The sequence below is a fragment of the Nerophis ophidion genome, linkage group LG17 (genome assembly GCF_033978795.1).
Source record: "Nerophis ophidion isolate RoL-2023_Sa linkage group LG17, RoL_Noph_v1.0, whole genome shotgun sequence".
Taxonomy (NCBI): Eukaryota; Metazoa; Chordata; class Actinopteri; order Syngnathiformes; family Syngnathidae; genus Nerophis; species Nerophis ophidion.
The window spans coordinates 1,333,352-1,351,312 of NC_084627.1; the positions used below are offsets into that span (position 1 = coordinate 1,333,352).

The 17,961-nt window shown below is 40.1% G+C and overlaps 1 protein-coding gene across 1 annotated transcript in view; it reads left to right on the forward strand.

The window, feature by feature from the left end:
• The window catches only part of zdhhc8a (zinc finger DHHC-type palmitoyltransferase 8a), a 37,245-nt gene that overhangs the window by 6,039 nt on the left and 13,245 nt on the right, over nt 1–17,961 (forward strand). The window contains exons 2-3 of the mRNA XM_061875692.1: nt 15,717–15,838; nt 15,912–16,069. Coding sequence (XP_061731676.1) covers nt 15,717–15,838; nt 15,912–16,069 — 280 coding nt within the window. The remainder of the gene's footprint in view (nt 1–15,716; nt 15,839–15,911; nt 16,070–17,961) is intronic.

The window sequence follows — 17,961 nt, forward strand, 5'->3', positions numbered from 1 at the left end:
TCCTGAAGGGAAACCTTTTTAAATGATAGTCAGAACCATTCTGAAGATGCCTAAGAGATTTTTAAGCTTTGGCCCATAAAACATTAATAGTACTGTGATTCTGTATGGTATCCATGAGAGATGCGCGGTTTGTGGTCTCGTCCGCGGATAAACCGGTTGACATGACGAAAAAATAGATTTTAATTAGATTCGGGCGGGTGGCGGTTGAACCATCCGGAAATATTTGATATGCATGGTTCTGTGATCGGTATCCTTTGCCTTTCAAAGTGCCGTTTAAGACCCGTGTCATAAAGCGAAGAAGACAATAGGAGACGCTATTATTCTCCTGAATAACTGCCGGTAGTCACCCAGATAATAAGTATTAGGGCGTGCTATGAAGCCATTGGCTTTGTCGCCTACAACAACATGTACGATCTGCTTGTCAGTCCAGCATCGTGTTGTGTGTGGCTTCCGCGGCAACACACACACGACTGCAAGGCATACTGGGTGACACAGAGTACACTAATGGTTGTGATATAAACATTTTTAACACTCTTAGTAATATGCGCCACGCTGTGAAGCCACACCAATTAAGAACGACAAACACATTTCGGGAGAACATCCTCACAGTAACACAACATAAACGCAACACAACAAATACCCATAATCCTTTGTATTCATGACACTTCCTGACTATTTTATACACCCCGCTAGCAGCAACCCCCCCGTGTGTCGGTAAGGTGGGCGGGGTTGGGGGCGGCCCTAAGCTCTGGAACACTCTGCCGCTCCATGTTCAAACTGCTTCCACAGTGGAGTGTTTTAAGTCTCGTCTTAAGCCCCACTTTTATTCTTTGGCTTTTAACACTACGTGAGTTGTGTGGTCCTCTGTCCTCTGTTGTCCTCTGTGTTTTTTATACACTTTGATTTTTTATTTTACTGTTTTAATTGATTTTACCCTTTAAAATAGTTTTTAATCATATTTGTTTTTATATTGTTTTTATTGGTTTTATTTTTATTCATTTTTTGTTTTATTCAGTCATTGGTGGAGCATAATATTGTTTTTAACATGGCTGTGCAGCACTTTGGAAACGTTATTGTTGTTTAAATGTGCTATATAAATAAAGTGGATTGGATTGATTGATTGGATTGGGGGTGTAAAATATATTCAGGTATTGGTCACGGATACAAAGGATTATGGGTATTTGTTGTGTTGCGTTTATGTTGTGTTACTGTGAGGATGTTCTCCCGAAATGTGTTTGTCAATCTTGTTGGGTGTGGGTTCACAGTGTGGCGCATATTAGTAAGAGTGCTAAAGTTGTTCCTAACACAACCATCAGTGTACTCTGTCTCACCCAATCTTGAACGTGTAATTGCGGAAGCTGCACTCAACTTGTTGCCGGACAAAGAATCGGTTCGTACATGTTGTTGAAGGTGTCAAAGGCGATGTCTACACAGCACGTCCATATTCTTGTCATCAGGATGAACGCTTTTGGATAGTCGCGGGAACGTTAGCGTCTGCAATTGTCATCATTACTCTGTGAGACAGGTTTAAATAGCTCTGTGAGTGGTAAAGGCGGACAACGTCTGATGTATTTCAGCGGGCGGTTGGCGGGCGGGTACGGTCCTGATTAAATGTTGGTTCGGGTGGACGGCAGGTGGATGACGACTTTGGTGATGCGGATGCGGATGATATAATTGCCTATCCTCGCATCTCTAGTATCCATCCTTAGTTAAACCTAATGTATTTTTCCAAAAACTGAATCTGGTTTAGTGTTCCTTAGGAGGACATTTTCATACAGCATGATTATAAAACATTATTACCTTAAAGTATGGTTCACATTCAGAATTTTCCATTCCTTCTATGTATGGTAGTTGGAGTTGCAGACTACTTCATTACTGCTAAATAGCAGTTTTCATTAATGTCACAGAAGATGCAGGATTTGCTTTAACATTTAAGTGGTGAAACTTCCTGAGGATCATGTCGTATTTAATTTGAATTTTTTTTTTTAAATGGTCCTCACACAGTAGTTACGTACAAATTTGTGTGAATTATGCAAAATTATTTAAATTTGGTCCCCATGAACCATAATAACTATTTTTCCCCAGGGTCCCCAGTAAGTATGATCAGCACATTACTTCATCAATCCAGAGATTTAAAGACGTGTCTGAGCTAACTGGGCAGTGACCATTTTACTTCATTTTTTTTTTTATGCCTCCACAACCTGTAGAAAGGGTGGTCCCAACTGCAGCCTTTTTTAGATGAAAATAGCACTTTAGATCCATTTCAGTCTGGATACAAAGCTTTGCACAGTACTGAATCTGCACTTTTAAAGGTTTTTAATGACTTGCTTTTAATGTCTGATTCTGGCAGCTCTGCCATTTTAGTGCTTTTAGATCTTACAGCTGGCTTTGACACAGTCGACCACACAATTCTTTTAGACCGCCTGAGAGACTGTGTGGGTGTCAGGGGGACTGCGTTAGATTGGTTCAGATCTGACCTGTCTGAGAGGTCCTTCTCTGTCAGGCTGGGGGACGCCACCTCCTCTTCTGCCCCGCTTTACTGTGGTGTCCCCCAGGGATCTATGTTAGGCCCCATCCTGTTCGCTCTTTATCTCCTCCCTCTTGGAGATATTTTTAAGAAACATGGAGTGTTTTATCACTTTTATGCAGATGACTGCCAAATTTATATGCCGATTTCAAAAAGCCACGGCCCCCTTACACCCCTTCTTAACTGTCTATGTGACGTCAAGGCTTGGTTAGCCCAGAATTTTTTAATAATGAATGAGGGAGAAACGGAAATTTTAGTTATTGGTCCGGCCCTCACTAACTTGGGACCATTGCAAAATGATGTGCGTCCCAAAGTCACCAGCCTTGGCGTCACTATAGACAGCCATTTTAAACTAGACAAACAAGTCAATGGCGTTTTAAAATCGTGTTTTTATCACCTTTGTCTTTTAGTAAAGGTTAAACCGTTTTTATCTTTTAACCTTTGGCCTGGACTACTGCAAATGCACTTTATGCTGGCATTAGCCAAAAAGCTCTCTCCCGGTTGCAGTTAGTCCAGAACGCGGCAGCACGACTTTTAACAGGGGCCAGGAAACGCCAGCATATAACCTCAATTCTTCAGAGTTTGCACTGGCTCCCTGTTCATTTTAGAATTTATTTTAAAACATTGCTGTTTGTTTTTAAATCTTTACATGGACTGGCACCTCAATATATCTCGGACCTCATCCAAATTTACATTCCTACGCGCGCTCTGAGGTCCGAAAGCCAGTTCCAGCTCGTGGTGCCCAAGACCAGACTTAAGACCAAGGGAGACAGGGCCTTCCCTGTGGTCGGCCCTAAGCCTTGGAACACTCTGCCCCTCCATGTTCAAACTGCTTCCACAGTGGAGTGTTTTAAGTCTCGTCTTAAGACCCGCTTTTATTCTTTGGCTTTTAACACTACGTGAGTTGTGTGGTCCTCTGTCCTCTGTTGTCCTCTGTGTTTTTTATACACTTTGATTTCTATTTTACTGTTTTAATTGATTTTACCCTTTAAAATAGTTTTTAATCATATTTGTTTTTATATTGTTTTTATTGGTTTTATTTTTATTAATTTTTTGTTTTATTCAGTCATTGGTGGAGCATAATATTGTTTTTAACATGGCTGTGCAGCACTTTGGAAACGTTATTGTTGTTTAAATGTGCTATATAAATAAAGTGGATTGGATTGGATTGGTCCCCACAAGTCATGATCAAAAACTTGGATTGTGTGTGTGTGTGTGTGTGTGTGTGTGTGTGTGTGTGTGTGTGTATTCTTCCTTGCCATCTTCCTGCTTTTGTTCTCCAGACCTTGAACTTGTTTTTTTCAACGTCACGCCTCCTCCACAAAAAAAAAAGAGAAAAAAGCAGCAGATAAAATCCATACTTCTCACTTTGTCCAGCTATTTAGAGAAAAGCTATACACATGTATTTTTTTTCAGAAAGTCAAGTAAAATATGAAAAAAATTTTAAAAGTTTAATTTTGCTGAACCGAGCTATGGGGCGGCATAGCTCGGTTGGTAGAGCGGCCGTGCCAGCAACTTGAGGGTTGCAGGTTCGATTCCCGCTTCCGCCATCCTAGTCACTGCCGTTTGTGTCCTTGGGCAAGACACTTTACCCACCTGCTCCCAGTGCCACCCACACTGGTTTAAATGTAACTTAGATATTGGGTTTCACTATGTAAAGCGCTTCGAGTCACTAGAGAAAAGCGCTATATAAATATAATTCACTTCACCTCACTGAATCTGCACCAAAACGTACAGGAAAGTATTCCCGGCCCTTCACTTTCCCCACATTTTGTTGTGTTACAGCCTCATACCGAAATGGAAAAAAGTCATTTTTGTCCTCAAAATTCTGCACACAATACCCCATAATGACAATTTTTTATTTTTTATTTCGTCCAAATTTAATAAAAATAAAAAGTAAGGAATGACATGCATTAGTATTGACATCCTTTGCTCAATACTTTGTTGATGCACCGGCAGCAATTATATAAATATAAATAAATGGGTTGTACTTGTATAGCGCTTTTCTACCTTCAAGGTACTCAAAGCGCTTTGACATTACTTCCACATTTACCCATTCACACACACATTCACACACTGATGGAGGGAGCTGCCATGCAAGGCGCCAACCAGCACCCATCAGGAGCAAGGGTGAAGTGTCTTGCTCAGGACACAACGGACGTGACGAGGTTGGTACTAGGTGGGAATTGAACCAGGGACCCTCGCCACGCCGTCCCTATACTAAGCAGTTTGGCCCATTCCTCTTTGCAGCACCTCTCAAGCTCCATCAGGTTAGGTGGGATGCGATGGTTTTCCTCCAGGATGTCTCTGCACTTTGCTGCATTTATCTTTCCCTCTAACAATTATTGTAGTCATTTTTATGTTGTCCTGCAACATAATCAAACAAATAGCGATCCATCCGTTGCATAATTTTGTCTGCACGCCTTCGAAAACACTCTTTACTCATCTTAAGCGGACAGTACAAAAATGTGTGTGTGTGTTGTGTATTGTCTTGTAGTTCTACCCTTCTTGAGACATCAACAAGGAAAAGTACCTTGAAATGAAGTAAATTATATTTATATAGCGCTTTTCTCTAGTGACTCAAAGCACTTTTACATAGTGAAACCCAAGTTACATTTAAACCAGTGTGGGTGGCACTGGGAGCAGGTAGGTAAAGTGTCTTGCCCAAGGACACAAAGGCAGTGAGTAGAATGGCGGAAGCGGGGATCGAACCTTTAACCCTCAAGTTGCTGGCACGGCCACTATACCGACCGAGCTATACCGCCTCACAAGTTAGGACCAAAATCATGGTCCCAATACAGAAAACCATTGCATCTAACAGAGAGCCAAATACTAGAATTCGTGAACATTGCTCCAAAGCCAGGATTTTTTGTTGTTGTTGATTTAATGCGCGTCCAAAAGTAAACATTGACAGGTGCAAAGGCATATATGCTAAAACAAGACGGAAGCTAAAGAAGGACTTCCCTATTCGTCCCTGAAAAAAAAAATGGCCAGGTGAACAGCCGATTTTACGACTTCTGGTGCTGACGTAAGACAACACGCGTCCTAAAAGTGACCATAGGATGAACAAATAGACTACAATACTAAGACTATAGCGGCCATCAACAGTTAGCTTCTACAGCTGGGTTGTCCAAAGTACGGCACAGAGGCCATCTGTGGTCCGTGACTCATTTGTCATCCCCCTTAAACACGTTACAAAAAACAAAAAATAGAGATCTCATTTGCACCCCTGGTGGTGAAATCTGTCACAATGAGGGCGGTGCCAAAAAGGAGGGATTTTTCAAATTGACTGGTGTCGGTTTTAAAAGTGCTCCCCCTCTGGTCAACATATGAAATAACAAGTGTGTGTAAACATTTGAAGCGCTCCCCTTCTGGCCAACATATGTAATAACAAGTGTGTGTAAGAAATAGTAATGCGCCCCCTTTTGGTCAAAAGTAATACAAATAAAAAAAGAAATATTAGTATAGAGACATACTGTAATAAGTTGAAGTAAATAATGAAGATTAAAAAGAAATTACAAAAAACTAAAGAACTTTTTAAAAAGCAAGTCTTTTTCTCACAATGTATAAAATTGAGAACAATTTCTCATATTTTCGTTTCTGTAATATTGCAATATTTTCTCGTAAAATTATTCTTTTATGTAAAATTATTCCTCTTTAATGCAAAATTTTGTCATATAAAATTCTGACTTTATCACAATTTTGCCATTTTTTTTTGTCGTTCTTGTAAAATGGTGACATTTTTTAAATGGAATGATGACTTTTACCATAATTTTGCCAAGTGAAACTGCAATGATTATGATAATATTAACAATTTTTTTTAGTTTTCTTATAAAATTGGGACTTTTGTGGAGTAAAATGACGACTCTTTTCATAAAATTGCCCAAATTTTAAGCTTCTTTTGAAAAATTGCGACTGTTATTGAGTAAAATTCCACTTTTTATCGTAATATTGCACAAATGTTCAGTTTTTCTTGTAAAATTTCGACTTGCATTAAGTCAGGGGTGTCCAAACTTTTTCCACTGAGGGCCGCACACTGAATAATCAAAGCAAGCGGGGGCCATTTATTTAAAAAAAAAACAATCCAATATATGTATAAAAAATATACATTTAGACCTCCACTCAGGCTTGATCCCGGGGACCCTAAAGGGTTTTGGTAAAAATAAAATGTTAAAAATGTGTCATTATTCAGTATTATTATTTTTATAATAATTAAAGTTTTAAATCTCTAGATCAACATTAGGTCAATCTGTCAATATGACGTTTTTAAAGATTGAAGTTGTATGCTTTTTTGGTATTAAAAAAAAAAATGTTTTTTATTGAAAAAAACACAAAATATGCAATATTTTCACCCAATAACATTTTTAAGTAGAATGTTTGAGATTATATAGTAATTGGAGCCGGAAAAAGGTCAACAATTCATAACAGCATTGATTTTAATTCACTATTATTTTTTGTGCAATGACACTTAAAAACAAAACACTCTGATCCAAAAGGGTCCTACTCATAAAAGTGTTAAAAAATAAATTATACTTTTTTTTTTTACTGTTTACTTTTAATACAATGGTCTCGAGATCAACTTCCGATCTATCTGTCAGTTATAAGTTGTTTTTTTTTGTTTATGTTTTTTTGTTTGTTCGTTTTAGGCCATTCTTTAAAAAAAAAAAAACAGCTCAGTTTTTGATATGGCAAACACAAAATATCCAACATTTGCCTCAAAAAATATCTAAAAGTGGAATATTTAATGTGACGTAATTGGAGCCTTGAATTGGTCAATAATTCATAATTGATTTTGATTCACTATTTTTTTTAATTTTTTTTTTAAGAAAGAAACAGCCTGCATGGCAGCTTTGTGTTATTAGAGTAAACATTGCAACATGTTCTTGTTACATTTCACCTGTTTCCTCTTTTATAACACTTTTTATGTCTTTAATAGGGATTCACGGTGGCAGAGGGTGTAGTGCGTCTGCCTCACAATACGAAGTTCCTGCAGTCCTGGGTTCAAATCCAGGCTCGGGATCTTTCTGTGTGGAGTTTGCATGTTCTCCCCGTGAATGCGTGGGTTCCCTCCGGGTACTCCGGCTTCCTCCCACCTCCAAAGACATGCACCGGTGGATATGTTGATTGGCAACACTAAATTGGCCTTAGTGTGTGAATGTGAGTGTGAATGTTGTCTGTCTATCTGTGTTGGCCCTGCGATGAGGTGGCGACTTGTCCAGGGTGTACCCCGCCTTCCGCCCGATTGTAGCTGAGATAGGCGCCAGCGCCCCCCGCGACCCCAAAAGGGAATAAGCGGTAGAAAATGAATGAATGAATGTCTTTAATTTTTTGCCAAAGTTTTTTTAAAATGACCTGCGGGCCGCAAATGTCCCCCGGGCCGCATTTTGGATACCCCTGTTTTAAGTAAAATGACGACTTTTATTATAGTACCGCCAAAATTTTATGTTTTTCTTGCGAAATTGTGACCTTTTTCTTGTGAAATTCCAACACATTCTTGTTTGTATATGCATAGTATGTATATATTATTAATGTTGTAAATACAAATCTTTATATATCTAGAAAGGGTGGTCCTAAAGAGGGAGGCATTTTCCTCGGGTCTCAAGAAGGTAACAAATACAATAACGTGTGTGTGTGTGTGTGTGTGTGTGTGTGCGTGTGTGTGTGTGTGTGTGTGTGTGTGTGAGAGTGTGTGTGGTGTGACAGCCGACATAGTGGTGATGTCATTAACAGTATTTCAACAACTTGCAGCTTGACTGAACTGTCTGCTGTGCCACTGACCCACTGCAGGGATGAGGACAGCGTGAGCAGCTTACTACTGTGTGTGTGTGTGTGTGTGTGTGTGTGTGTGTGTGTGTGTGATTTAATACAGCTCTGGCCAGGGCTCTTTCATTAGGTGGAGGGCTTGTCTTGTGGGGTAATGAACTGTCCTTCCCTGGTGGCGCGGTCCAGATGGCCCTCGGACCAACGGAGTCCATCAGGAGACGAGCACATTTGTAATCCGGTTCTGAAGAAATCAGTGCCACCGGTTCTCACACGGCTGTGACATGATCCAATTATCTGACAGTAGAACGCAATCTGCAAGACACACATCACTTTATTGGGCTCGGTCAGTTTTTCCTCTATAAAAAGGAAAGCAAATATTGTTTTTGATTGCGTTTTTAAAAAAAAGGAAGCTGACATGCACCTGGGGATAGGTTGATTGGCCCTAGTCTGTGAATGTGAGTGTGTTGGCCCTGCGATGAGGTGGCGACTTGTCCAGGGTGTACCCCACCTTCCGCCCGATTGTAGCTGAGATAGGCGCCAGCGCCCCCCCGGCCCCCCGCGACCCCGAAAGTGACTAAGCGGTAGTAGAAAATGGATGGATGGATAGAAGCTGGTGTAAAAGATTTCAAATAATAATTATGAAAGAAATGGTTAAAAAAATAAATAAAAAGAAAACATGTAGATGAGGTACTGTATAGAAAATAATTGAAAATAACATAAAATGAACAAATCAAGGTTAAAAAAATATTTAAAATAATACGTTTTAATAATCAAAAATATAAACATACTACAAAAATGTATAATATAATAATATAAAAATAAAATAAAATGGGGTTGGTAAAAAAAAAAGGTGCAGTGAAACTATACAAAACTGGAGTGTAGGAAATAACTGCAAATTGTTTTAAATGTATTCAAATAAATAGATTATAAAATATAGATTACATTAAATATTATTCTAAATGTAAATATAATGAGATTCAAAACATAAAATACACTTATAAAAGGATTTAGTTGCCAGTGGAACACTTGGATACATTTATATATTAAATGTGTTTTATTTTTATAATACTATAGTAATTTTAGGATATATAATACAATTAAAAAAATAAATACAATTACATTATAAAAAAATAATTATTTTAGATATTTGTTCTTTTAAAAAAAAAACATCTAGTAATAGACCAAGATAGTATAAACTACCATGAATGTGTCATTGATGTTAACATTATATTATCCTATATGTATCCTTTATATGATGTGTTGTATGATACATATAAGGCGCTGTGTGTGTGTGTGTGTGGGGGGGGGGGGGGTGGACTATCCACTGTGAGGAATCCACAATGGACTGGCAGAGAGGGCCTGTAATCCAGAGTTGATAATCCGGGGAGGAGAGATTAGTGGGTTTGCATCTGGCATGGCATCAGTAGGCGCGCCGCTCAGTGGGGACCCCTCCCCCATGGCCTTAACCCACCAAGTCCTCCAACCAGCCAGCCATAGGGGGGTTTGGGGATTGGACCTGATTTAAAACACATTTTTTTGCTGTGTTTTTTTTTCACTTTCCAATGCATCTCATACAGAACTACATTAGAAATATGGCCTTTTTAAGGGTAGCAGTAATGAATGCTGACAATACAATTACGGGCATTTTGTGATGCTTCTCTTCATTTAGCCACGTTTACGTCCATCAGTGAACTCCAGCCCCACTTTATAATCTCACATAGCTGTGATGTATATGCTTAATCAATCAATCAATCAATATTTATTTCTATAGCCCCAAATCACAAATGTCTCAAAGGACTGCACAAATCATTACGACTACAACATCCTCGGAAGAACCCACAAAAGGGCAAGGAAAACTCACACCCAGTGGGCAGGGAGAATTCACATTCAGTGGGACGCCAGCGACAATGCTGACTATGAGAAACCTTGGAGAGGACCTCAGATGTGGGCAACCCCCCCCCTCTAGGGGACCGAAAGCAATGGATGTCGAGCGGGTCTAACATGATACTGTGAAAGTTCAATCCATAGTGGCTCCAAGACAGCAGTGAGAGTCCCGTCCACAGGAAACCATCTCAAGCGGATCAGCAGCGTAGAGATGTCCCCAACCGATACAGGCGAGCGGTCCATCCTGTGCGATTAATCACAGAAAATGATGGCATTAATCATGAAATTATATACACTGGCAAATTTTACGTATGAGTGCCGAAAACAATACCTCTTTCTGTGTACTCAGTAGTAATACACATTTCCACCACAAGGGGCGGTAATGACAATACAAGTGTGGCGCTAAAGTCAAGTTTCTTAAGTGCAAAATGATGATTAAAGTGGTAAAGCCTTTTTTTTTGTCATTTGCACTTTAATTCTAAATAAAAAGGGACGGCGTGGTGCAGTGGGAGAGTGGCCGTGCGCAACCCGAGGGTCCCTGGTTCAAATCCCACCTAGTACCAACCTCGTCACGTCCGTTGTGTCCTGAGCAAGACACTTCACCCTTGCTCCTGATGGGTGCTGGTTGGCGCCTTGCATGGCAGCTCCCTCCATCAGTGTGTGAATGGGTAAATGTGGAAGTAGTGTCAAAGCGCTTTGAGTACCTTGAAGGTAGAACAGCGCTATACAAGTACAACCCATTTATTTATCATTTATTAATTTTAATGACAGTTTATTGAAAAACATATATATTCTTTATTATTATTTTGTCAGTTTATTTATTTTAGCACTGCATAACTGTGTTTTGCAGTATCTTTGATTAGTTTTTTTTTTACAAAACCCAAAACCAATGAAGTTGGCACGTTGTGTAAAGGGTAAATAAAAACAAAATGCAAGGATTTCCAAATCCTTTTCAACCTATATATATATATATATATATATATATATATATATATATATATATATATATATATATATATATGTATATATATATATATATATCTTGATTGGATTATCCAGAGAATAGTGCTCGATACCGTGGTAGAGCGCAATATGTCTGTGTGGGAAAAATCACAAGACTACTTCATCTCTACAGAACTGTTTCATGAGGGGTTCCCTCAATCATCAGGAGATTTCAAAAAACAAAACAAAAAAAAAACAACAACAAAAAAATCTGATGATTGAGGGAACCCCTCATGAAACAGTTCTGTAGAGATGAAGTAGTCTTGTGATTTTTTTCCCACACCTATATATATATATATATATATATATATATATATATATATATATATATATATATATATATATATATGTATATATATATATATATATATATATATATATACATATATATAAATAGGGACGGGGATGCACGGTTGGGAGAGTGGCTGTGCTAGCAACCTGAGGGTTCCTGGTTCAATCCCCACCTTCTATCATCCGAGTCACGTCCATTGTGTCCTTGAACAAGACACTTCACCCTTGCTCCTGATGGGTGCTGGTTAGCGCCTTGCATGGCAGCTCCCCCCATCAGTGTGTGAATGGGTGGATGTGGAAATAGTCAAAGCGCTATGAGTTCCTTAAAAAGGTAGAAAAGCGCTATCCAGGTATAACCCATTTACTGTCATGATCCGTGGTCCGGATCATTGTTTTTGTGCTATTTCTATTAGTTTGGACTCCCTTTGTTGTTTGTGCACCTTGTGAGTTAGTTTGGTAACTTATTATTTTCACCTGCCTGTTGTTGTTAATTACTTTCTTATTTAAGCCTGCCTTGTCCCGTCAGTCGGTCTTGGTCCCTTTCGTTTCGTTGGCATTTACTAGATTTCTTGTTACCTGATCCTGTGCTAGTGTTAGCATTAGCTTCCGTGCTTTCGCCACGCGTTTCTTTTGTTATTTTCGTCTGTTTTTGTACCAGTGTTTTTGTTATTAAATCATTCTTACCTTTACGTTGTTGTCCGGAGTGTCTATGTTTGCGTTGGAGGAACGATCCCGCATTAAAATGCAACCCACACGCGACATTTACCATATATATATATATATATATATATATATATATATATATATATATATATATATATATATATATATATATATATATATATATAAAGCTCAGGCTAAAAGTTCGACACACTCTCATTCAATGGATTTTTCTTTATTTTCATGACTATTTACATAGTAGATTGTCACTGAAGGCATCAAAACTATAAATATGTGGCTATTTGTTCAACATAGCCACCCTTTGCTCTGATTACTTTTTCGCACACTCTTGGCATTCTCTCCATGAGCTTCAAGCAGTAGTCACCTGAAATGCTTTTCACTCCACAGGTGTGCTTGAAGTTCATCGAGAGAATGCCAAGAGTGTAATCAAAGCACAGGGTGGCTATTTTGAAGAAACTACCGCTTGTCGCTTTTGGGGTGGCGGGGGTCGCTGGAGCTTATGTCAGCTGCATTCGGGCGGAAGGCCGGGTACACCCTCGACAAGTCACCACCTCATCGCAGAAAATTTTTTCAGTTATTTCACCTTTTTTTTTGTGAAGTACATAACTCCACATGTGTTCATTCATAGTTTTGATGCCTTCAGTGACAACAAAAAATGTAAATAGTCATGAAAATAAAGAAAATGCATTAAATGAGGAGAAGGTGTGTCCAAACTTTTGGCCTGTACTGTATATACATCCATCCATTTTCTACCGCTTATTCCCTTTTGGGGTCGCGGGGGGCGCTGGCGCCTATCTCAGCTACAATCGGGCGGAAGGTGGGGTACACCCTGGACAAGTTTCCACCTCATCGCAGGGCCAACACAGATAGACAGACAACATTCACACTCACATTCACACACTAGGGCCAATTTAGTGTTGCCAATCAACCTATCCCCAGGTGCATGTCTTTGGAAGTGGGAGGAAGCCGGAGTACCCGGAGGGAACCCACGCAGTCACGGGGAGAACATGCAAACTCCACACAGAAAGATCCCGAGCCTGGATTTGAACCTTCGTATTGTGAGGCAGACGCACTAACCCCTCTGCCACTGTGAAGCCCGTACTGTATATACAACATACCGTATTTCCTTGAGTTGCCGCCGGGGCGCTAATTGTTTTAAAACCTCTTCTCACTCCGGCACTTACCAAAGGCATGCGGTAAATTTAGGCCTGCGCTTGAAAATTTGAGGATACCATCATGAAAAGCACATTTAATAAAAAAAACGTTATCATGATCTTACCTTTACTTATGAATGAAGTCCATGCGCAGCTCCTTCTGATCAAAAGCATCGATAACTTGTTTATAGAAGTCTTCCTTATCTTTCTTCAGTTTTAAAAGTCTCTCTGTCTCGATGGAGATCTTCCTTTATTACCTCCTGCTTCGATTGAAAGTCCAGTTTAGAAAACGGTTTTATTTTAGATATGTAATCCTCCATGTTAAAAGTGCAAACGAGAGGAAAAAATAAACACACGCTGCTCACTCTTGCTGCTTGTTGTCACTTCTTCTGCAGCCGAGTAGTCGCAAGAAGGATCACTAGCGCCCTCTACCACCAGGAGGCGGGAGTCATTTAATGACTCATATTTGACACACGCAGCTACGGTATATTAATAAAACACAGCTGCTTACGGTTCTTTTTAGCATATTCAATAGCTTGGACCTTAAATCCTACCGAATAGCTCTTAATCTTCTTCCCTTTATGCGATTTCAAATGATTGAAATCAGCCTCCTCCATTTTGAAAATGACGACAGGTGAAGTGTTACTTGTGACGTGACGAGTTTGACCCGGTGGAAATTCTAGACATGCGCTAATAAAAATAATATTTTGCGAAATTAGTTTGACCCGGCGTTAATCCTGACCCGGCGATATTGCTAAGTATGTGCAAATTATTTTGCGAAACGAGTTTGACCCGGCAGTAACTCTAGGCAGGCGCATACTATATACCTGGCGGAAATTCAAGGAAATAAGGTAATCATACACAGTTGTCCCTGCTGGTTGTTGCTGTTACTCTTTGCGCAACATGACCACTTGATCTCCAGCAATTTTATTGCCATTTCTAATCTCTGTTTTTTTTTTGGTACGCTATTATGTTAGAGTAAGCAATTAGCATATACCGTATTTCCTTGAATTGCCGCAGGGTATATAGTATGCGCCTGCTTTGAATTACTGCCAGGTCAAACTCTCTTCGCAAAATAATTAGCGCATGCTTTGTATTACCGCCGGGTCAAACTCGTGACGTCACGAGTGACACTTCCCCTGTCATCATTTTCAAAATGGAGGAGGCTGATTTCAATCATTTGAAATGGCATCAAGGGAAGAAGATTAAGAGCTATTCAGTAGGATTTAAGGTCCAAGCTTACATCACACTCAAATTTTTACCGCATGCCTTTGGTAAGTGCAGGAGTGAGAAGAAGTTTTAAAATACTTAGCGCATGCTTTGTATTACCGCTGGGTCAAACTCGTGACGTCACGAGTGACACTTCCCCTGTCATCATTTTCAAAATGGAGGAAGCTGATTTCAATCATTTGAAATGGCATCGAGGGAAGAAGATTAAGAGCTATTCAGTAGGATTTAAGGTCCAAGCTTACATCACACTCAAATTTTTACTGCATGCCTTTGGTAAGTGCAGGAGTGAGAAGAAGTTTTAAAATAATTAGCGCATGCTTTGTATTACCGCCGGGTCAAACTCGTGACGACACGAGTGACACTTCCCCTGTCATCATTTTCAAAATGGAGGAGGCTGATTTCAATCATTTGAAATGGCATAAAGGGAAGAAGATTAAGAGCTATTCAGTAGGATTTAAGGTCCAAGCTTACATCACACTCAAATTTTTACTGCATGCCTTTGGTAAGTGCAGGAGTGAGAAGAAGTTTTAAAATAATTAGCGCATGCTTTGTATTACCGCCGGGTCAAACTCGTGACATCACGAGTGACACTTCCCCTGTCATCATTTTCAAAATGGAGGAGGCTGATTTCAATCATTTGAAACGGCATAAAGGGAAGAAGATTAAGAGCCATTCTGTAGGATTTAAGGTCCATGCTTACATCACACTCAAATTTTTACTGCATGCCTTTGGTAAGTGCAGGAGTGGGAAGAAGTTTTAAAATAATTAGCGCGTGCTTACTTTTACCGCATTCCTTTGGTAAGCGCAGGAGTGAGAAGAGGTTTTAAATGAATTAGCGCCCCGGCGGAAATTCAAGGAAATACGGTAATCAAAAGATTAATCCGCTGTATTTTTGTCAGGCCGGATCCACCTGCTGCAGTGTCTTCCTTAGGACCCTGCCCTGTGTGTGTTTTTTTTTTTTGTAATCCCCCCCCCCCATGAACACGCACTAATACTCGCTTATCTTTCACTGTAAACAATTACTTTTTGGGATCCCGGCGGAATAAACAGCATGAAGATTATCCCCTAAATTCTTTGTTGTGACCCTGATTTGTGTTAACCTCAACCTGGGTGGGATGGATACTTGCAAGACACATTCTGCTTTCAGGACTTTTTTTTTCCCCCCCCCCTCCCGTGTTGTGTAGATGTCCCTGGCTGGCCGTGACCATCTGTCCCGCTGTGCCACCATGCTGTGCCGTCCTTTTCCTTTTCGTGCTGGCCAACTTCACCATGGCAACCTTCATGGACGCCGGCGTTCTCCCCACAGGTCGGTGATGTTAACCCTAGCTTTTTTTTCACCCCCCCCCCCGAGTCTTCATGTCGCGTCTTCCTTATCTCAGCGGACGAGGACGAGGACAAGGACGACGAATTCCGCGCCCCGCTGTACAAGAACGTGGACGTGAGGGGCGTCCAAGTGCGCATGAAGTGGTGCGCTTCCTGTCACTTCTACAGACCGCCGCGCTGCTCGCACTGCAGTGTGTGCGATCGCTGCGTGGAGGTCAGTGTGAGCACACACGCATACACTTCCACGACCATATTTGGAAGAAACGATAAATATAATAATATACATGGTCCAAGATGTAATACAATGGTTAAATAAAATTTACAGAGCGCACCCAACAAATAAATCAATCAATCAATGTTTATTTATATAGCCCTAAACCACAAGTGTCTCAAAGGGCTGCGCAAGCCACAACAACATCCTCGGCTCAGATCCCACATCAGGACAAGGAAAAAACTCGACTCAATGGGACAATGAGAAACCTTGGAGAGGACCGCAGGTGATGGATCTAACATTGTAGTGGAAGTCGAGTCCATAGTGGATCTAACATAATAGTAAGAGTCCAGTCCATAGTGGATCTAACATAATAGTGGAAGTCGAGTCCATAGTGGATCTAACATTATAGTGAGAGACTAGTCCATAGTGGATCTAACATAATAGTGGAAGTCCAATCCATAGTGGATCTAACATAACATTGTGAGAGTCTAGCCCATAGTGGATCTAACATAATAGTGAGAGTCCAGTCCATAGTGGATCTAACATAATCGTGGAAGTCCAGTCCATAGTGGATCTTACATAATAGTGGAAGTCCAGTCCATAGTGGATCTAACATAACATTGTGAGAGTCTAGCCCATAGTGGATCTAACATAATAGTGAGAGTCCAGTCCATAGTGGATCTAACATAATAGTGAGAGTCCAGTCCATAGTGGATCTAACATAATAGTGGAAGTCCAGTCCATAGTGGATCTAACATAATAGTGAGAGTCCAGTCCATAGTGGATCAAACATAATAGGGAAAGTGCAGTCCATAGTGGATCCAACATAATAGTGAGAGTCCAGTTCATAGTTGGTCCAACATAATAGTGAGAGTCCAGTCCATAGTGGATCTAACATAATAGTGGAAGTCCAGTCCATAGTGGATCTAACATAATACTGAGAGTCCAGTCTATAGTGGATCCAACACAATAGTGAGAGTCCAGTCCATAGTGGATCTAACATAATAGTGAGAGTCCAGTCCATAGTGGATCTAACATAATAGTGAGAGTCCAGTCCATAGTGGATCTAACATAATAGTGAGAGTCCAGTCCATAGTGGTTCTAACACAATAGTGAGAGTCCAGTCCATAGTTGATCCAACATAATAGTGAGAGTTCAGTCCATAGTGGATCTAACATAATAGTGAGAGTCCAGTCCATAGTGGATCCAACATAATAGTGAGAGTCCAGTCCATAGTGGATCTAACATAATAGTGAGAGTCCAGTCCATAGTGGATCTAACATAATAGTGAGAGACTAGTCCATAGTGGATCTAACATAATAGTGGATGTCCAGTCCATAGTGGATCCAACATAATAGTGAGAGACTAGTCCATAGTGGATCTAACATAATAATGGAAGTCCAGTCCATAGTGGATTTAACATAATAGTGAGAGTCCAGTCCATAGTGGATCTAACATAATAGTGAGAGTCCAGTCCATAGTGGATCTAACATAATCGTGGAAGTCCAGTCCATAGTGGATCTAACATAATAGTGAGAGTCCAGTCCATAGTGGATCTAGCATAATAGTGAGAGTCCAGTCCATAGTGGATCTAACATAATATTGTGAGAGTTTAGTCCATAGTGGATCTAATACAATAGTGAGAGTCCAGTTCATAGTGGATCTAACATAATAGTGGAAGTCCAGTCCATAGTGGATCTAACATAGTACTGAGAATCCAGTCCATAGTGGATCTAACATAATAGTGAGAGTCCAGTCCATAGTGGATCTAACATAATAGTGAGAGTCCAGTCCATAGTGGATCTAACATAATATTGTGAGAGTTTAGTCCATAGTGGATCTAATACAATAGTGGAAGTCCAGTCCATAGTGGATCTAACATAATACTGAGA